This window comes from Chinchilla lanigera, unplaced genomic scaffold (genome assembly GCF_000276665.1).
Source record: "Chinchilla lanigera isolate Chin_1 unplaced genomic scaffold, ChiLan1.0 scaffold00022, whole genome shotgun sequence".
Classification (NCBI taxonomy): domain Eukaryota; kingdom Metazoa; phylum Chordata; class Mammalia; order Rodentia; family Chinchillidae; genus Chinchilla; species Chinchilla lanigera.
In genome coordinates this window covers 23,790,697-23,808,336 of record NW_004955423.1, presented here as the reverse complement: position 1 = coordinate 23,808,336, position 17,640 = coordinate 23,790,697, and the positions used below count along the sequence as shown (strand labels likewise).

The following is a 17,640-nucleotide window of genomic DNA, read 5'->3' as shown; positions in this document are numbered from 1 at the left end:
GGTTTGAAGGAGGCGGCCACCGTCCTTCGGGGGGGCGGAGGAGTCCCTCCCCTGAGGCTTGAGAGTCTGGCTGCCACGCTGAGAACAGGCTAGAACTTTGCACGTTTATTTAATAAGTTTTCTGGGACGCCAAAGCCGTCTATAGCACCGGAGACCCAGTGAGTGCCGGACGTGCGTCCTGGGTTGGACAGAACCGCGACTGGGGCCAGGTGACGCGGATGCCTTCACCAGCGCGAGCTGTCGCAGCGCGGTCTGTGAACTCCCTGGGCTGCAGCTTCTTGCGTTTAAAGCTGCTACTGTTCTGCCACTGCGGGGTGCACACTGGCAATACTAGCGCTCTGGGAGGCTGAGACAGGAGGACTTCAAGTTCAAGCTCAGCCTGGGCGACTCAGCCATTGAACAACTTAGCAAGACCCCCGTCTCAAAGTAAGATGGGGTGGCCGTGTTGCTCCGTCTGGAGGCCCTGGGTTCCAGCCCTGCCCCTCGAGGAAGGTGCTGTCTCTAAGACACTTACACAAAGAGGAGGAAGAGAAACAGCACGCAGACCCGGGATCCAGCACAGCTGTTCTTCAGGTGTCTGTCGCACACGTGGCCGATGACCCCAGAGCTTCTCAGGGCGCCGGCCACGTGTGGTGAGCTACAGCTTGAGCTCAAGCTGGCGCCGGGACGCAGCTCCGGGAAGCTCACTCGAGGCCAAGGAGCCGCACCCGAGCCCCGAGGTGCGCGCAGGCGGCGCTGTGTGGCCGGACTCGAAGCCCGGTCCCTGAAGAGCCGCAGGCTGCAGGAGACAGAGCCTGCCGAGTCCGTCCTGTGGGAGGCGCCGGGGGCAGGGACCCTGGGGAGGCTCCAGGCTGAGCTGCAGGCGCGGGGCGGGCGCACCGGCCCCCCACCTGGGGCTCAGCAGCTTTTCTTTTTTGAGACAGAGGCTCGCTATGTAGCCCAGGGTGGCCTCTAATTCACAGCCATCCTCCTGCCTCAGCCTCCTGAGTGCTGGGACACAGGCGTGAGCTGCCGAGTTCGGTCCACCTCTCTGCCTCTGGCCAGCTTCTCCTGCTCGCTGCCCCCTCCCACACCCCCATCTGTCACTTTCTGAACTCACTCGTCACCATGTTCGCCAGAGTCTGTCCCTGGGCTGCCATCCCGCGGGAGCCAGCGTCCTGCCGTCCTGCTCCGATCTGCACCTATGGGGCAAAGGCGTGGAGCCAGCATCTGTGCTGGGCTTGGCGGGTGCGTGACACCTGCTCCGAGGGCCCAGGCGGGCCCAGGGCGCCATCGCCAGCACTGTCACAGAGTCAGCAGGACCCACCGTGGAGCTGGTGTCGAGGGCAGGAGTCAGGCCCCAGAGGTCTGTGTGCCGCAGCCTGGCCGCCTGGGTTAGACAGCGGGCAGTCGCAAGAGTTAAGACATCCAAGATCCACTTGATCCAACCTGGAAATTCCATTCGGCCCAGCTATTTCCTTTCCAGGCATCTTCCCAAAAGAGTTAACGTCACCGTGTTATGGGACCCACGTACACTGTGTTTACAGCAGCACAGCTCACAAGAGCTCAGTCTTGGAAGTGGCCCATGAGTCCATCAACACATGAGTGGATAAAGAAATGTGGTGTTTACACACCGTGGAGTACTACGCTGCCGTAAAGAGGGATAGGCCTGAGTCAGCTGTGGGACAATGGGTGCACCCCGAGACCATGATGTCAAGTGGAATAAAGCAGACGCACGAGCTCAGATGCTGCCTGGTTTCCTTAGGTGAGACATCCAGAGTACAAACAAATATGTAGATAACGAGAAACAAGGAGCTGGATCTTTTACGGACGGTGTGGGGACGAGAGAGTCAGGGCTGAAAGGAGAGTGCAGCTGTGCTGGCTGCCCAGGCGGGCAGCTCCGGAGCCGCGTGCCCTCCGCCCTCTGGCTCCTCACGAGCCGGTCCCCGGCCAGGGAGGACTGGGGCCGTCGGCCTGCGGCTCTCCGGGCTCTGGCGCTCCTCCTCCTCCTCCTCCTCCCTCCTGCGTCCTCGGTGGCCGGGACAGTGCGGATCCCTCCCCGAGGCTGAGCGCTGGCAGACAGCAGGGCGGCCCTGTCCCTCCTCTCGTCTGTCCTGTGCTCCCGAGCTGAGGGCGGACGCCTGTGGAAATTTAAGGAAAGCCCGGTGTGTTGAGTCCCCCCCTCCATACACCAAACAAAAGGAAAGACACGAGGAGCAGATGTCTGTGACCCCACTGGGGGACTGAGGCAGGAGGATCACACGTTTCCGTCCAGCCTGGGCAGCTGAGCACCTTAACGAGGGCCTGGTTCAGAACTGCACGAAAGGAAAAGCCGAGGGAAGCAGCTCAGTGTGAAGGCTGGGGGTTCAATGGCCTGCACTGCAGACAGAAAGAAGGGAGGGAGGGCGGGGAGAAGCTACAGGTCACCGCGGAGAGCGTATGCACGGCCACGTGAGGGGGCAGGAGGCCCCGCGGCCAGGCGAGGCCCAGGAGGCCAGGCGGCGCCCGTGAGGCCTCACACCGGACAGAGGTCGGCAGGGAGCGGCCAGCAGGCGCAGGGAGCGCGGCGTCCCCGGGAGAGGGCAGCGTGGGGCGGGCAGCGGAGGATGGGAGGCCGCAGCCGGGGAGCTGGAGGCCTGTGGCAGGGCCGGCTTGACAAGGACTTTGACTCAGCAGCCCCCGGAGGGCTCGTGGGGATGGGCGTTCCTGAGGGGCGTCACAGCCCAGCTCCAAAGGGCACCACAGGGTCACAACCTTACGTCCCCCAATTCACGTGGAGGCCCTCACGCTCGAGGGGTAGCGCTGGAAGATGGCGCGGTCGGGTGATCAGCTCTGGGGGCAGCACCCACAGGCAGGCGGCGCCCTCACAGCAGGGTCCCTTCCCGCGGGGACGGCAGCATCGCGTGCCCGCCTCGCACCTTGGCCCCCAGCGCCGCGGGGCGTGAACTCCCGGGGACTCGGAGCCCGAGGTCTCCGGGACATGGCGCAGCCACCCGGATAGGCCGGACGGGCCAGGTCCCTTCTCCATCCTCCTCCGACCTGAGCACCTTCTCTACGGTGAACGCTGGCTTCCGTTGTCAGCTGATTACATAGCCTTGAAAGCATATTCACCGAAGGAAACCAGTCTCACTGCGGAGAAGCCCCAAGTGGCCCTTTACGTGGCGCTACGCCCCGTGGGCGCTGGCCTGCTCTGTGCAGCATCTGACACCCGTGCGTTTGTCTTCTCTCCCAAGGGTCAGCTCGGAGCCGGGGCCCGGGCCCTCTGTTCATGGCACAGGCTGCAAGAGGCTGCTCGCTGGCGCCTGTTTTTATAACCTTGTGGCTGCTGATCAAGGCTCAGATCGGTAAGCTATTCCTGTGGGCGGTCTGTGAGCGGCCTGTGGTTTACACTCCGAGCGCTGGACGAGCCGCGCCTTTGGGTAACGGCCGCGCGGGGCTTCTCTCGTGGTCCGCCTGTCGTCACTGAAGTGAGCGAGTCTGGCCCGACGTCTGTGCTGAGTCTGTGTCTCATTTCATGTATTCTAACAGTGAATGCAGCGGGCGACCCCAGCACTTCCTCTTAAGAGAGCGGTGGGGCGACCCGGCCACGTCAGGAATAGTGTTTGCCTCACAGAGCCGGCCAGAGCGACTCACGGGGAGTTCGGCTCTGCTAACAGCTCACGCCTGACGCTTTCTTTGCTTTCTCATTGAGGCCTTATTTTTGGCTTTTTGAGCTATTAGAATAAAAAAACACAAAGGATGGCAGGACCAAACACACACATATGATGAGAGAGAGAGACAGAGACAGAGACAAAGACACAGAGAGAGAGCGAGGTCCCATTTTAGCTTTGAAAATAAAAATGAGAAATTGCGTTAGAAATTTTTTCAGTTCTTCTTCGGCTTGATTTAAATAATTTCTTTGCCAGTTCCTCTCCAGAGCCTTCGACCCCAGCAGTCTTCCCACATCCCAGCGCAAGGCTCCACAGAGGCTGCCCCCGTCCCGCCTGAAATTCAGGGGCGCTTACTTCTGAGGCTCTTTCCCCGAAGCCTCCTGAGATCACCCAGAAAGGTTGATGTAGCTTAGCCGCCATGTTTTTATCAAAAGATCCGGAGGGGAGCCAGGCCTCTGCCTTTTAAATAAAGGCTTCATGTGGCAAACAACAGGAAATGCTGCAGAGAGCACGCATGTCTGTCAGCAACGTCAGGTGCCGGCTCCTCCGTCCCAGGGACTTGGGTGTCATAGAAATACCAAAATTCGACACTGAGATCTATCACAGCCCTCAGTGTCAGCTACAAACACACCAGCCTTTTATTTATTTATTTATTTATTTATTTATTTAGAGACAAGGTCTTGCTACTCTGTTGACCAAGCTGGCCTCGAACTCATGGCAATCTTCCTGCCTCAGCCTCCTGAGTGCTGGGATTCCAGGCATGTGCCACCACGCCAGGCACGCCAGCCTTTGTAGGTTTCCCTTGCTGTAAAATAGTGCTGTAGGTCCCGGTGACACAGCAAGAGAAGGAATCATCCCTGAGCACCCCTGGGGCCTTGCCTTCGTGGTCCGAGTGTGACACCGCCCTTCCAGTCACGCAGGGTGCGGCCCGGATGTGATTTCTTCTGCGAGGCCGGCTCAGGGACGTGTGAGGGGCCGGCTGTTCCTGGCTTCCTTCCTCCACCCCCTCACCGCGCTCCTGTCCGCAGCTTGGGGATGGCGCTGCCGGATGGAGATGGAGGAGTGCTGTGATCCAGGACAGGGGACAACAGTGCAGTGGCCCGAGTCCTGCTTCTATCTCTGGGGTCCCACGCAGTTTTCTGGCCCCGCCGCAGGGATCAGGAGCCCCTCCCTGGGGAGTGGGCAGCCCCTCCCACCGAGCCTGTCTCCTTTCTCCCCGCAGAGGTGTGCAAGCGCGGCGACGTCACCGTGAGCCCGGCCCGCGTTGTGGCTCTCGGCTCGGCAGTCCACGTCTCCTGCTCCCTGAGGCCTGCCCGGGGCTGCCAGCCCAGCTCCAGCCAGCTGACCCTCTACAGGTCCATCCTGGGCCTGGCCCAGCCCACACAAGTCGCCTCCCAGCGTGGCCCAGCCCTCAGCGCCCGCGTCTCGGACCTGCCCCTGGGCACAACCCTCTTTGTCTGCAAGCTGGCCTGTGCCAGAGGCTCCCCCGTCCCTGTGTGCGGCGTGGAGGTCTCCGTGGGCGGTGAGCTCGCTTCCCGCGCCCCTAACACCCGGGGGCGGAAATCCACACCCACACCCAGAAATCGTTCCTCTCCTGCCACCGGAAGTATTCTATCTTGATAGCGTGGGACCATCCAAATGCGGGAAATCTGGATATCCATAGAACTGGGGTCGTATTTGTAAGAGTTTCTCCCCTCCTGCTCCTTCTCCTCTTCTTTGCCGTCCCTCTCTGGCCATTAAGAACCTTTACCCTGTGCCTTTGAACTTTAGTAACAAGAAGATGGATTTGTGCAACAGTCACTTAGGGACGTGGGTGCAGGCCTGTAATCCCAGCACTTGGGAGGCTGAGGCAGGAGGATCAATTGTCAGGGGTTCAAGGGCAGCCTGAACTTCATACTGAGACCTTGGCCATGGAAACTCAGACACTGAAGTCCTGTGTGCCTCAGTTTTTGTCTGTGTAGGGAAGATGCCAAGTCCTGCCCTGGAGAGCTGATGCAAGCCCTTATATGCAAAGTGCCTGACCCAGTGCCACCCCAGGACAGGCACTGGTGTGCAGAGCACCAGGCCTCACTTCTGTCCAGGGCAGCACAAGGGTAGCGAGGTCAGGGACAGGGTTGAGTTTGTCGTGAAAACACGGGTGGCCCTGCCATCCCTGCCGGCAGAACTCCGGCCCGTCCCCCGCTGACTCACATCTCACCAGGCCAGCAGTCCCCTCTTGTGTTAGATTTACGGCCCCGCGATGCCATCCCAGGAGCCCAGGGCAGTCAGCACTTTCTGCCTCAGTGGTCAGCGCCTGTGGAGGCTCGGGCAGGACCCGCGCACTCACATAACTGCTCCGAGAGCCAGTTTAGCAGCCGTGAGAGGGAGGACTGACTGGAAGCAGCACCTGATTCTGAGCACGGCGAGTCATTCCAAGAAAACACAGTGAATTTTGGTTTCACCCCGTGCGCCCAGCCAGCGTGCGGAGGGAGGGAGGGAGCTGCACGGTGCTCCACGCTGCGCACTGCACGTGTTCAGAGGCCTGGCGTAGGCAGCTTTATGCCTTCCCTTCTGGCTCCTTCTCGGGCTGCCGAGGGCTCTCATCCAGATTGTGCAGAAATTACACAATCTGAACAACCATGCGAGAGCTTAACCTGGGAGACGAATCCCCAAGCGCGTTAGGAAATCAGGGCAGTAAATGACAGACAGAGGGTGCGTGCTGGCCTGTTTTCAGGGCAGCGTGAGCTTTGGTGCTGCGATTTCTGATGCTTTCTTTCTAAGACTTTGTTTCCGTGATGAGGAGGGTTTTAAAGACAGCAGCAGCGACACCACCGCTAACCGTGTCTCCTGTCCTACGCTATTTTCATGGTCAGTGCTCTGGAAACTCCATGCTAGTGTCCCCTGGGACAGATGTCTCTGGCAAAGCTGAGCTAGGGGACACTTGGATTTCAAGTCCCCTGAGCTCCCACCGAGAAAGCTGACCTGGTGTGAGGAAGCCCCGGTCTCTCTGGGGGCGAGCGTGGGCCTCGGCCTGTTCTACCCTGCCCAGGGGCTGCTTTCTGTCCTGTCCCTCATCGGGGGTCCTAGCAGGGGCTTGGGTGCGGATGCAGGCTGGGCTCACAGAGTGGCTGTTTCCATCCCAAGTAAAGGCGGTGTGTTGACCCGGGGCACAAACCATCAAGAACAGAAAAGCTCCGACTTGGGAGAAAGGAGAAAGAGTGTCAGCTGCTGAGGAAGGTGCTCAAGAATGAGCCCTGAGTGCCGGGCAAGGGGCAGCCTCCTGGGGAGGGAAGGCCTCGAGCTGCGGAGAGGGACCAGACACACGCCTGGGCATTTGAACGCGTTGAACAGTGACGCAGATAACTGGCTTGGGCGTTTTGAGTTATATTAATAATTTGGAAGCAAAATAAAGGCAAGAATGATTAATCACAAAGTCTTACTGAGCAGAAAACAACATAGAATTCTATGTGAGTCAGTCATAAGTAGTATGTGTATACATGTGTAGACACTGTACATATGATAGTGTGCATGTCCAAATATATTTACATGTGTATACATGTTTATATATGGTGTGTGCATGCATGTTTATACATGTGTGCACAACTCCTCCCATGCTTATGAATACACTGCATGTTATGCGTACTTGTACATAGATGTAAGGAAAAGTCTACTATTTTAAGAAAGGGAGAGTTTATTATTCTGTGAAGTAAAGCTGTACGAGCACTGTTGTTCTGCCTATTACGAAGAGGCGCCTGTGCCACTGCGCTATATCCCCAGCCGATTCCGCCTCCTCGAAATCTGTGGTCTTGGGCCGCAGAGCCCACCTCTCTCACATGCACTCCATGTAGTGCAGTAAGGGTGAAGATGGCGTCTGCTTACAAAGAACTGCGCCTGAGATGCTCAGCACGGCGCACAAACCATAAATTCGAGTCTGGGTGGAAAATCCGAATTGAACAGGGTCTGGCTGTACCTGGGGTCGGAGGTGCGGTGCTGTCGGTGTGCTGACACATAACAGCACTGCGACTGAACCACCCATTCTTTCCGCAGCCGCGCCAGAGCCGCCTCGGAACGTGTCCTGCGTGCAGGAGGGGCGGCACGGGGCCGTGGCCTGCTCCTGGGACCCCGGCAACGTCACCCCCCTGAGCCACAACTACACGCTGCAGTGAGTGACGGGTGGAGATCCTGCAGCTGCTCCGCAGGCCCTGGGCGACGCTTGGCGACATCCTGCACATGGAAGCGGACTCGGGAGAAGGCACAAAGAGAGCGCAGGACAGGAAGGACCTTGCTAAACTCGACTGTCTCTTGTTGACAGGCTAGAGGGGCCGAAAAATGTAACTTGGCAGAAGCACTGCGGTAATGACTGTCGTCACTTGGACCTTGGAATCAACCTCCCCGCGGAGCAGCTCGAGTCAAGGTTCACAGCCAGGGTCACCGCCACCAACCGCCTGGGGAGCTCATCCTCGCTCCCGCGCACGTTCGCCTTCCTGGACATAGGTAGGCTTTAGTTCAGTCCCCCGGGTGTGGCTCATCGGCACGGGAGAAGTACTCTAAATCGCTCAGCTGCTCTGAGAGGGGCAGGCGCTGCCGGGAGGGGTGATGGGTGTGGACCGGAGACGTGTAAGTCACTGCGCTGCTGCCAGGGAGCGGCTCGAGCCAGGGCCAGCAGGACGCTCTGCGGCGGGTGTGCACCTTCAGTCTCTCGCTGGAGGAGCGTGCGGGCTCCACACCCCACACACCCGCTGCCAGAGATGCCTCCCACCACCAGGGCCTGCGGGTCGTTCGGGAGCTCGTGAGGCCGTTTGCTCCAGGTGTCCTTTTACCCCCACGGCTTTTCCCTCGGCTCCCAGGTGGCGGCTACGTGCGGGCCTGCCGGGCTGCGGCGGCCAGTGACAGGCTATCAATGAACACGTCCAGAAGCACCTTGCTCTGAGCACACTCATCACCTCCACATCCTCCTGGCACACCTGAGCTGATCTGAGGCGTGAACATAATATACAGAGAATGTTTAAATTTAAAAAAATATATTGCTGTAAAAGCCACACTGCCATGAGCCCCCTCAGAATCCCCCCCTGCTTCCAGCACACTCGTCCCATCGTCCCGGCCACGTCCTGCAGCAGCTCTGGAGTGCTCTTTCCAAAGGGTCTTTATGTAGTGTGATCAAAAAATTCAGTGACGGCGCTGCCCGAGCGCCGTCCAGCAGAAAGGCAGCTCATAAAACGCGACGCTGTGCCCTCGTCCACCGCAGTCACCGGCTCTGGCACAGCGTAACTTCCGGCTCCTCCCCAAAGTCAGGATGAGCAGGAGAGGGAAAGGTTTTGAATGGATTCAGGAGCTCGAGGCAGCCGGGACAGCGCAGCTAAAGACCCTCAGGAGAGAGGACGCCAGAGCTGCTGCAGGACGTGGTCGGGAGGGTGGCACAGGTGTAAAAGGGAAGATTTGGAGAGGGGTTCATGGCCATATCTTTGACGTGATATTGGGGCCCCAGGAACACAGGGCACCCCCGACTCTGCCCCTCAGGGCGTTGGGGCTCCCGTCACCCCAGGTCTCTCCTCGGTCCCCTCCGCAGCTGTGGGTCCTGCATCTCACCTGCCCAACTGCGCCCGGCATCACTCCCGCCCCGGTCCCGCTGTCCCCTGCCCCTGGAGGCTTGCTGGGCATTTCCCGCGCCAGCACCGGCCCTGGCCACGTCCGGCTCCGTGGTCAGCGGCGAACGGGAACGGACTCAGCAGTGGTTGGTAGAGTCGAGGGTGGGTGAGGACGAGGTGAGGCCAGCGTCTTGTACAACACAGCTGCTGCTGCTGTGTGCAGCGGTTCCCGACGGCACAGCCTGACGCACCTGTCACTCTGCCCCGGTTACTAGTGAAGCCGCTTCCCCCGTGGGACGTCCGAGTCCAGTTCCTGAATGGCTCCGGCAGCCGCTGCAGCCTCCAGTGGAGAGACGAGGCCTGGGTGCTGCTCAACCGGCTCCGGTTCCGGCCCCGGGACGGTGGGGCCTGGAGGACGGTAAGGGCCCTCGAGGGAAGGGAACGCTGGAACCCCCAGCGCTGACTCGACGTCTCCCTGTCACATACAAAGGCTAGGGAGTTTAAGAATATTGGGCCCAGGCTGGACACGGTAACACACGCCTGTCATCCCAGCACTCGGGAGGCTGAGGCAGGAGGATCACTGTGATTTGAGGCCAGTCTGGGTTATATAGCGAGACCCTGTGTCAAAACAGCAACAACAAAAGAATTTATTTTGCCTGGTTCTATCCTGTGTCTCATTATTATTTTAAAAAACATTTTAAAAAAACACATCAGAAAGAGAAATATTAGGGAATGTCCACAGGAATTATGTGAAGCTAAATATCCCTAAGAAAACCTTCCAATTTGCTATGATATTGCGTGTTATATTTTTACAATAAAAATATAGGATGATGATTCTTTCCAAAATTTTTATAAAGTACAATGGCTTATAGTGATAAACCATACAGATGATGCCTCAGAGATATAGAACTAATAAAAATTTTCTGATTTTTCTGGTTTCTTGAGACAGGGTCTTGCTATGTACCCCAGGCTGGTCTTGAACTCACGGCAGTTCTCCTGCCTCAGCCTCCCTAGTGCTGGGATCACAGGTTTGCGCCCATACACCTGGCTAAAATTTTCTTTTGAAGCCAGTGCTATGTCTGTGTTAAAACGTTCATCACATGCGATTTGCATCCAAATCAAAACTAATTCTTAAGATGAAAAGAATCTCCGGCAGAGAAACTTCTCCTTTTGGACATTAATAGTTTCCAACCCTCCCCCTTGCTCCGCTGCTTGAACGACTCCCCGGGCTCTCTGTGGGAAGAGAGTTCAGTTTTTGTTTGAGTGGGAACCTGCTGTTTTAGATTAACATCACAGACCCTCAGTACCCGGCCCTGGATATTTCTTCTCCCGGAGTGACAGAGCTGCAAATACAAGTGGTCGTCGGATCTCTCAGGCTGAAATTCTTTCTGTTAACTTAGCACTCGCGGGCTCCGTACAAGGCTCATCTGTTCGCTGTGCCGCTCTGTTCCTCTGTAAGATCAGCTCAGGAAGAAGCGACCTGGGGCGGGGTCTGTCCCTGGACACCGTGAGGGACAGGGTGGGGTGGGGGTGGCCGCGTCCCCGCACCCGGGCAGCCGCTGCTCAGGGTGATCTGCCGCGGCCTTTGGAGTGGCAGTGGCGGTGGCGCAGGCAGCCCCGCCGCTGTGAAGGTGACCCCAGTTGGCGGCAACAGTACTGCCCGGGACCGTAGAGTTCTCTGCCCGGCTGGACCGTGATGCACCATATCCAGGCATCCCTGGATGCGCAGAGGTTGCTTCCCGGTTTAAAAGAACAACTCATCCCACCATAGGTCAACGTGACTGATGCCAAAGGCAGACACGACCTGCTGCGCCTGGAGCCCTTCACGGAGTACGAATTCCAGGTGTCCTCCAAGCTGCGTCTTTCCGGGGGAAGCTGGAGCGGCTGGAGCGAGCCCCTGAGAGTGTGCACACCGGAAGAAGGTGTGTGTCTGGGGGTGGAGGCAGGACAGGGTTGGAGGGGGTGAGGACCTCCGGGGCAGAGAACTCCACAGAGCCATGCTGGGTCCAAAGTGTGAGCACACCCACTTGCAGGTGGTTTTTGAGCCAGGTGTGGTGGTCTTCCATCTGAACACTCGGAAAGCTGAGGCAGGAGGATCACCGCAAGTTCAAGGCCAGCCTGGGCTACATAGTGAGTCCCAGGCCAGACCCTGTCTCAACCTCCCCAAAAAACTCATCCAGCAAGTGACAACTAATGACCTCTCACCTTCTGATAAAATCTTGTATGTCTATCTTGACCCGCTTGCTCACTGGTTATTAATTTTACAATCCAGCCAGGGATATAGCTCAGTGGCACAAGACCTGCCTGGCAAGCACAAGGTCCTGAGTTCGATTCCCAGTACCAAAAAAAAACCAAAAAAAGAAAGCTACAATACGGGCTGGTCCTTCTCCTCCTGTTACTGCGCCTGGTTCAAAGCCTCGCATTTCTGTTCTCACTCACACCTCCTGCCGTCTTCTGTGTATCTGGATTAAACCCCTGCAGGCAGGACGGCCGCTGCGGCCCCAGGAGGAGGCAGAGTCAGGGTGCTCCCCCTGGCTTCCTCTCCCTTTCTCTGCCCTCCCCGAGGCCTTGTGGTTTCCACCCCCACCCGGCTCCTCATCCTTTCTTCCTGAAACCCCTCCTGCGGCGCTGCAGGTGTGAAGTTTCTTTATCACGCGGCCTCTTTTAACCCGTCCAAGGGCGGTGGTGGCAGAGGTCGCTAGCAGCTGCTCTCCAGGGGACCAGATTTGCTCTGCGCTGCGGCGGCCAAGCAGGGGGCAGTGCGGCTCCAGTGGCCCCGCGGTCACCCCAGTGGTGGGGAGGCCCACCCCATGTGCGGCCCCCAGGCTGTGACCCTCTCAGGGAGACACCCCTGCCTGAGGGGGAAGACGTCCCCCAGGCACCCCCATAGCTGCCTGGCTGTGAAGACAGCCCGGCTGCATACCTGGCCTTTTTATTTTTAATTTCTAGTTTTGAGGCAGGGTCTCACTAGGTCTCTATGTTGCCCAGCCTGGACTAGAATTTGAGTTCCTCTTGCCTCAGCCTCCCAGTGTCAGGATTACAAGATGCACCAGCCAACCCAGGAGGAGAATATTCTTTTGGTTTTTCTTGTACGCTGTTGTTGTTTTGTTTTTGAGTTTTTGAGAGAGGGTCTCACTAGGTAGTCCAGACTGGCCTTGAACTCACTCTATAGCACAGGCTGGTGATCCTCCTGCCTCAGCCTCCTGAGTGCTGGAATTACAGGTACGCACCACCAGTCCGGGTGAGAACTCGATGTTAGAGTTTTGGGCATGACGTCATCTGGATCTTGGATGTCACAGCCTCAGAGCGGGAGGGGCAGAAGCTGGTGCTCAAGCCACCAGGCTACAGTGTGTCTGTTGTCGCAGCCCACAGTGACGAAGCGCTGGCTTCATGTTGCCGCTGCCTGGCAGGGCCGCAGGGAGAGGGACTGTGCCCCCCGAGCCATCCTGAGCCCTGGGGTCTCGGGTGCCACCCTCAGCCATGCCCCAGGGCTGGATGCTGGGATCTCCTTTCTGGGGTGACCTCATCCACATCCTACTCGGGACGGGGGACAGCCCCGCCCTGGACGCTCCAGAGCCCCGGCCGCTCCCCGCACCTCCGCCTAGCTGTCCACCCCTCCTGAGCCATCATCTTCTCCTCACTTAAGCTCTCTGGGAGGCTGAGGCAGGAGGATCACAAGTTTGAGTCCCCCTTGAGCACTTTAGCAAGATTGTGCTCAAATTTTTAAGAACAATTTTCTTCTGAAAGGTGCGGGGAAGAGCTCGGTGAGAAGCCTTGTGCTCAGCTCCCAGGCCTCGGGGGAGGGAAGAGGGAGCGGAGGGGAGATGCGAGGGCCGGTGCAGAGAAGGGGGTCAGGTGAGTGGAGGCTGCAGCCCTGGGAAGGCTGGGAGCGGCTCGGCCGGCCTGTGGGTGGGGACGCAGCGGGGACCCTGGGCTTCCCGAGTGCTGGGTCGGGACGGCTCCTCACTCAGTGGAGAGGCAGCAGCGGCAGCTGAGTGCTTCCTTCCTTCCAGCCGGGTCCCCGTGGGTTCCTGGGGCCGCGCCACGACATTCATCCGAGGTTGCGGAGCCGGCAGGAACCGCTGCACTAGAGCTGTGTCAGCTGGCATGGTAGCACATGCCTGTCCTCCCAGTGCCGGGAGGCTGAGGCAGAGGATCGCTGCCACGAGTTCAACGCCAGCCTGGGCTTCCCAGCAAGACTCTGTCTCAAAAAAAAACAAAAAAAAGCAAAAACTAGAAAGATACATGCTTTGAGTTGTTTAAAGTCAGATACCCAGGCACACGTGAAATGCGTGTGAATATGTTATGGGATGTGAGCAGATGAATTTCCTCCTCACGGATTTTTTAAAAATTTTTCTCAAGGTCACCTCGCTTTCTCTGACTTTTTGGCCAAAGGCATCCACGTTCATTGTTAAATAACAGGAAAAGGAGGTGCTGGTGTGTGCAGAGCGGCCCGGCCGGCCGGCTGCAGCCCGGCTCCCCCAGGCGGCCGGGGACGCGAGGGTCTCCCGGGCTGCAGCGGCCTTGCTTTCTCCCTGCGCCAGAGCCCACGGGGACGCTGGACGTGTGGTTCTGGAGCCGGCGTGAGGGCGGCGGCCGGCGGGTCTCCCTGTTCTGGAAGGTGAGTGAGGCCGCTGTGGCCCACCTCCGCCGTGTGCCCCCCTCCCTCGGCCGTGTGTCCCCTCCACCCCGCTGCACCGTGTCCCCCCACTCTGTCCCCGACCCGCCCCCCTTCACGAGGGTCCCGGCAGTGACCATGCAACCCAATTTGTTCACTCTGGCCAAACCGCAGGTGGGGAAATTCGGGATGTACTTTCTGAAGTCATTGAAAGACAGGTACAAGCCTACTACTCAGGCTACTTGGGAGGCTGAGACAGGAGGATCTCAAGTGGGAGGCCAGCTTAGGCAGCCCTGTTTCAAAATAAACTGGGCAAGGCTGAGAGAAGCCCCGCGGCAGAGCCCTTGCCTGGCGTGCGGGGCTCACCCCTGACTTCCTGAGCGCTGCACAGAGGAGCCCAGGAGACCCCCGGAAGCCCCAGGCAAAGCCGGCCAGCAGAGCAGAGAGGCCTGTCTGCGTCAGGGGACAGGAGGGAGCTGTCACTTGTGTGGGGCGTTGGCCCCAGAGGACAAGCGGGGTGTGGTGTGTGTGTGGAGGTCTGAGAGTGTCAGGATGTGCGCATGTGGGCAGTGTGCGAGTGTGTGTGAGCTGTGGATGTGAGCGTGTGTGTGTTTCAGCATGAGTGTGAGCTGTGGGTGTGAGTAGGGGTGGGAGTGAGCTGTGGGTGTGAGCTGTAGGTGTGAGCATGAGCTGTGAGCATGTAGGTGTGGGTGAGTGTGTAAGCATGAATGCGAGTTGTGAGTGTGAGCTGTGGTTGTGAGCATGTGGGTATGAGTGTGATGTGAGCTGTGGGAGGGTGTGGGTGTGAGCATGTGGATATGAGTGTGACCGTGAGCTGTGGGTGTGAGCGTGGGTGTGGGTGTGAGCACGTGGGTGTGAGCACGTGGGTGTGGGTTCCCAAGGCAAGGACATCGGCCGGGAGACGCGGGCACAGCACTTGCACTATGGGAAGCGGCCCCTTAGGGAGGAGCTGTGACTGAAAATGTTCTTGCACCGCACAGTCAGCACTTGGGAGGCTGAGGCAGGAGGATTACTGGAGCCCAGGAGCTCGAGTCAAGGCCCACTTAGGAAAGAGTGATTCCCTGTCTGAAAGCAAACCACTTCAAGGCCCGTCTTCCCTTTGGACTGGGGTTGCTGAATCCGTCAGCAGTTCTGCGGGCCGGCGCGGTCTCTGCGACGCCTCCTCCCTCCGCCCAGGGAGGACGTGGAATTATCCTCGTTTACAAGGAGGAGGTGCCGCCGGCTCCGCTACTGCAAGAACCAGGCCTCGAGGTGCTGGGCTCCGCCCCTAGCAAGGCTGAAAAATGAAAAGAATTCTTTGTGTTTTGAGACAGGGTCTGACTGTGTAGCCCAGCCTGGCCTCCACTCATGGGGATCCTCCTGCTTCAGCCTCCAGAGTAATGGGATGACAGGCGGGGGCCACCACTCCTAGCAGACAAATTTTAAAATATTTTTGAAAAGCAAAATGAACTGAGTTCAGCAGCGTTCCAACCCCAAATCAAAAGGAAGCAAAGCTGGGACAAGTGTGCTCCGATTCCCTGCCTGAGTTGATGCAGGCTGAGCTAGCAGAAAGAGGGGCTCCGGGGACGGCTCTCCCAACTCGGTACCCCGCCCTGACTGGGGGCGCTGACCCCGGGCACCCTGAGGTCCCAGGCGTTGGGGGACACAAGGCCTCTGGACCACGCACTTCCCCTCGCAGCCGCCAGAGGGCGTGCCTGAGCCAGGCGAGAGCTCACACACTCCCCGCAAAAAAGCTTCCCTAGGCCACGCACGGTGGTGCAGGGTTGTGATCCCAGCATGCAGGAGGCCGAGGCAGGAAGATCACTATGAATTCAAGGCTAGCCTGGGCTGCATAGTGAGACCCTGTCTCAAACAAAAACAAAAATAAAGCTTCCCTGTGCGTGAGCTCCCTGGGCATGAGACCATGGCCTCAGATCCAGGCGTGGTCTCATGGACCCAAAACTGTCCCTAGGGGTGACTGGCACCCACCAAGCTCACAGGGAAATATGAAGAGCCGGGTGCGCATGGCTAAGTCACAGCGAGACTGCAGCTTCCGGGCCGGCCGGGCTGGCTCAGTGCAGTGGGCCGTGCTCTCCGTGCGCCAGCTGTCTCAGAAGCCAGACTTCAGTCAGGAGGCCGACTCAGTCTCTGGGTGTGAGAACATGAATGTCAGATGCTCAGGGGCCCAGCCTCAGGCCCTGACTGGTGAGCTCTGAATGGGAGAAAGACCCACGGGCTTTTATTCTACCTACGTGTTTTGGTTTTGGTTTTGGTGTTTTGAGACAAGGTCTCATTCTGTAGTTCAGGTTGGCCTTGAACTCACTGTGTAGCCCAGGCTGGCCACAAACTCATGGCGATCCTCCTGCCTCAGCCTCCTGAGTGCTGGGATTACTGGCGTGCATCACCCTGCCCAGCAAGCTGACAACAAATCATTCCTTTTCTCCCCACTTCCTGGGATTGCTTCCCGGTGATCTCCGCTGGAACCTCTGCTGTTCCAAACCCTGACAGCCACACAGTTCCGAGCTGCTGCCCAGGCTCCGGGCACAGGTGGCTGATTGGATTCACCAAGTGCAAAGTTGCTAGCGCAGCTCTGAAGGTCGTGCGTGCTCCTGAGCAGCGCTATGTGGTCCTCAGACTTAGGAACCTCAGCCCAGCAGGCTGGGGCCAAGTCCTGGCTCCCCGTAACTGGCAGCACTGCTGCTCGGGTCCAGTTCCCAGTTCAGGTCCCGTGCTGTGACTGCCAGCAAGAGACATCTTGGAGTAAGAGAGGGGAACGAATGTGTTTCAGAAACTTGTCTTTTAGCCGGGCATGGAGGCACACACCTATGATCCCAGCACTTGGGAGGCTGAGGCAGAAAGATTGCCACAAGTTCCAAGCCAGCCTGGGCTACATAGTGAGTTCACGGCAAAGGTGTGGTGATAGAAACGAAGTATCCCTCAGCGTCACCACTGCCGGGGCAGAGGGCCGGGCACAGCACCCTGGAGAGCTCGTCTCCTTGCAGAGCCTGGACGTGGCGGAGGCGAGAGGGAAGATCCTGCGCTATCAGGTGGCCCTGCAGGAGGTGGCGGGCACAGCCACGCTACAGAACATCACCCAGGGCACCTCCTGGACCTGGCTCATCCCCAGCACCGGGACCTGGGCTGCAGCGGTGTCCGCGGCCAACTCCAAAGGAAGCTCCCGGCCCACGCGCGTGGCCATAGTGGACCTGTGCGGCACAGGTGGGTCACCAGCTCTGATGCCACCCTGCCCGCTCCCCTCGGGTCTCCTGCCCAGGCCTGGGGAGGGTCGCGGTGGATGCTGGGCTACATAGGGAGTCAAAGGCCGGCCTGGGCTGCACAGTGAGACCCTGTCTCAAAACAACAAAAAAGAGGGAAAAAAAAAACAAGAAAAGGAAAAGAAATCAAGGAGCGTTGGAGGAAAGAGAACTCACACTATCCTCGTGGAAGCATCAGCTGGCTGTTCACTCCTGTTCGTGGTGTTCATGTATGGAGGTGTGCATGTGCGCATGTTTTCGTTCACGTATGTACGCATGTAGGCATCTATTTCTGCTAGGCTGTGGACTGAGCCCAGGCTCCACGCGTGCCGGGCTCGAGACCTGCACCCTGGGCGTAATGGGCTGTTAGCTAGCCGGCCAGCAGTCGCGCGAGAAATCTCACGTGAGCTTGTTCTGAGCGTGCGCAGCCAAGATGTCCCGCGCAGGCGCACTAGAGCAGAGTTGGCACGTGGCAGCTGCTGGTCCGCGGGACGCGCGTCCGGGACAGGCTGGGGACGGGGTGGGGACAGGGTGGGTCCGGGCGCCATCTGCAGGGAGGCGGCCATGCAGACAGC

The 17,640-nt window shown here is 58.7% G+C and overlaps 1 protein-coding gene across 1 annotated transcript in view; it reads left to right on the top strand.

The window, feature by feature from the left end:
* Nucleotides 1-1,592: 1,592 nt before the first annotated feature.
* The window catches only part of Il12rb2 (interleukin 12 receptor, beta 2), a gene marked incomplete in the record, with an annotated part of 32,188 nt that continues 16,140 nt past the window's right edge, over nucleotides 1,593-17,640 (top strand). Inside the window, 9 exon segments of the mRNA XM_013514509.1 lie at nucleotides 1,593-1,744; nucleotides 3,213-3,323; nucleotides 4,852-5,151; nucleotides 7,656-7,770; nucleotides 7,921-8,102; nucleotides 9,469-9,611; nucleotides 10,965-11,115; nucleotides 13,738-13,814; nucleotides 16,814-17,030. Coding sequence (XP_013369963.1) covers nucleotides 1,597-1,744; nucleotides 3,213-3,323; nucleotides 4,852-5,151; nucleotides 7,656-7,770; nucleotides 7,921-8,102; nucleotides 9,469-9,611; nucleotides 10,965-11,115; nucleotides 13,738-13,814; nucleotides 16,814-17,030 — 1,444 coding nt within the window.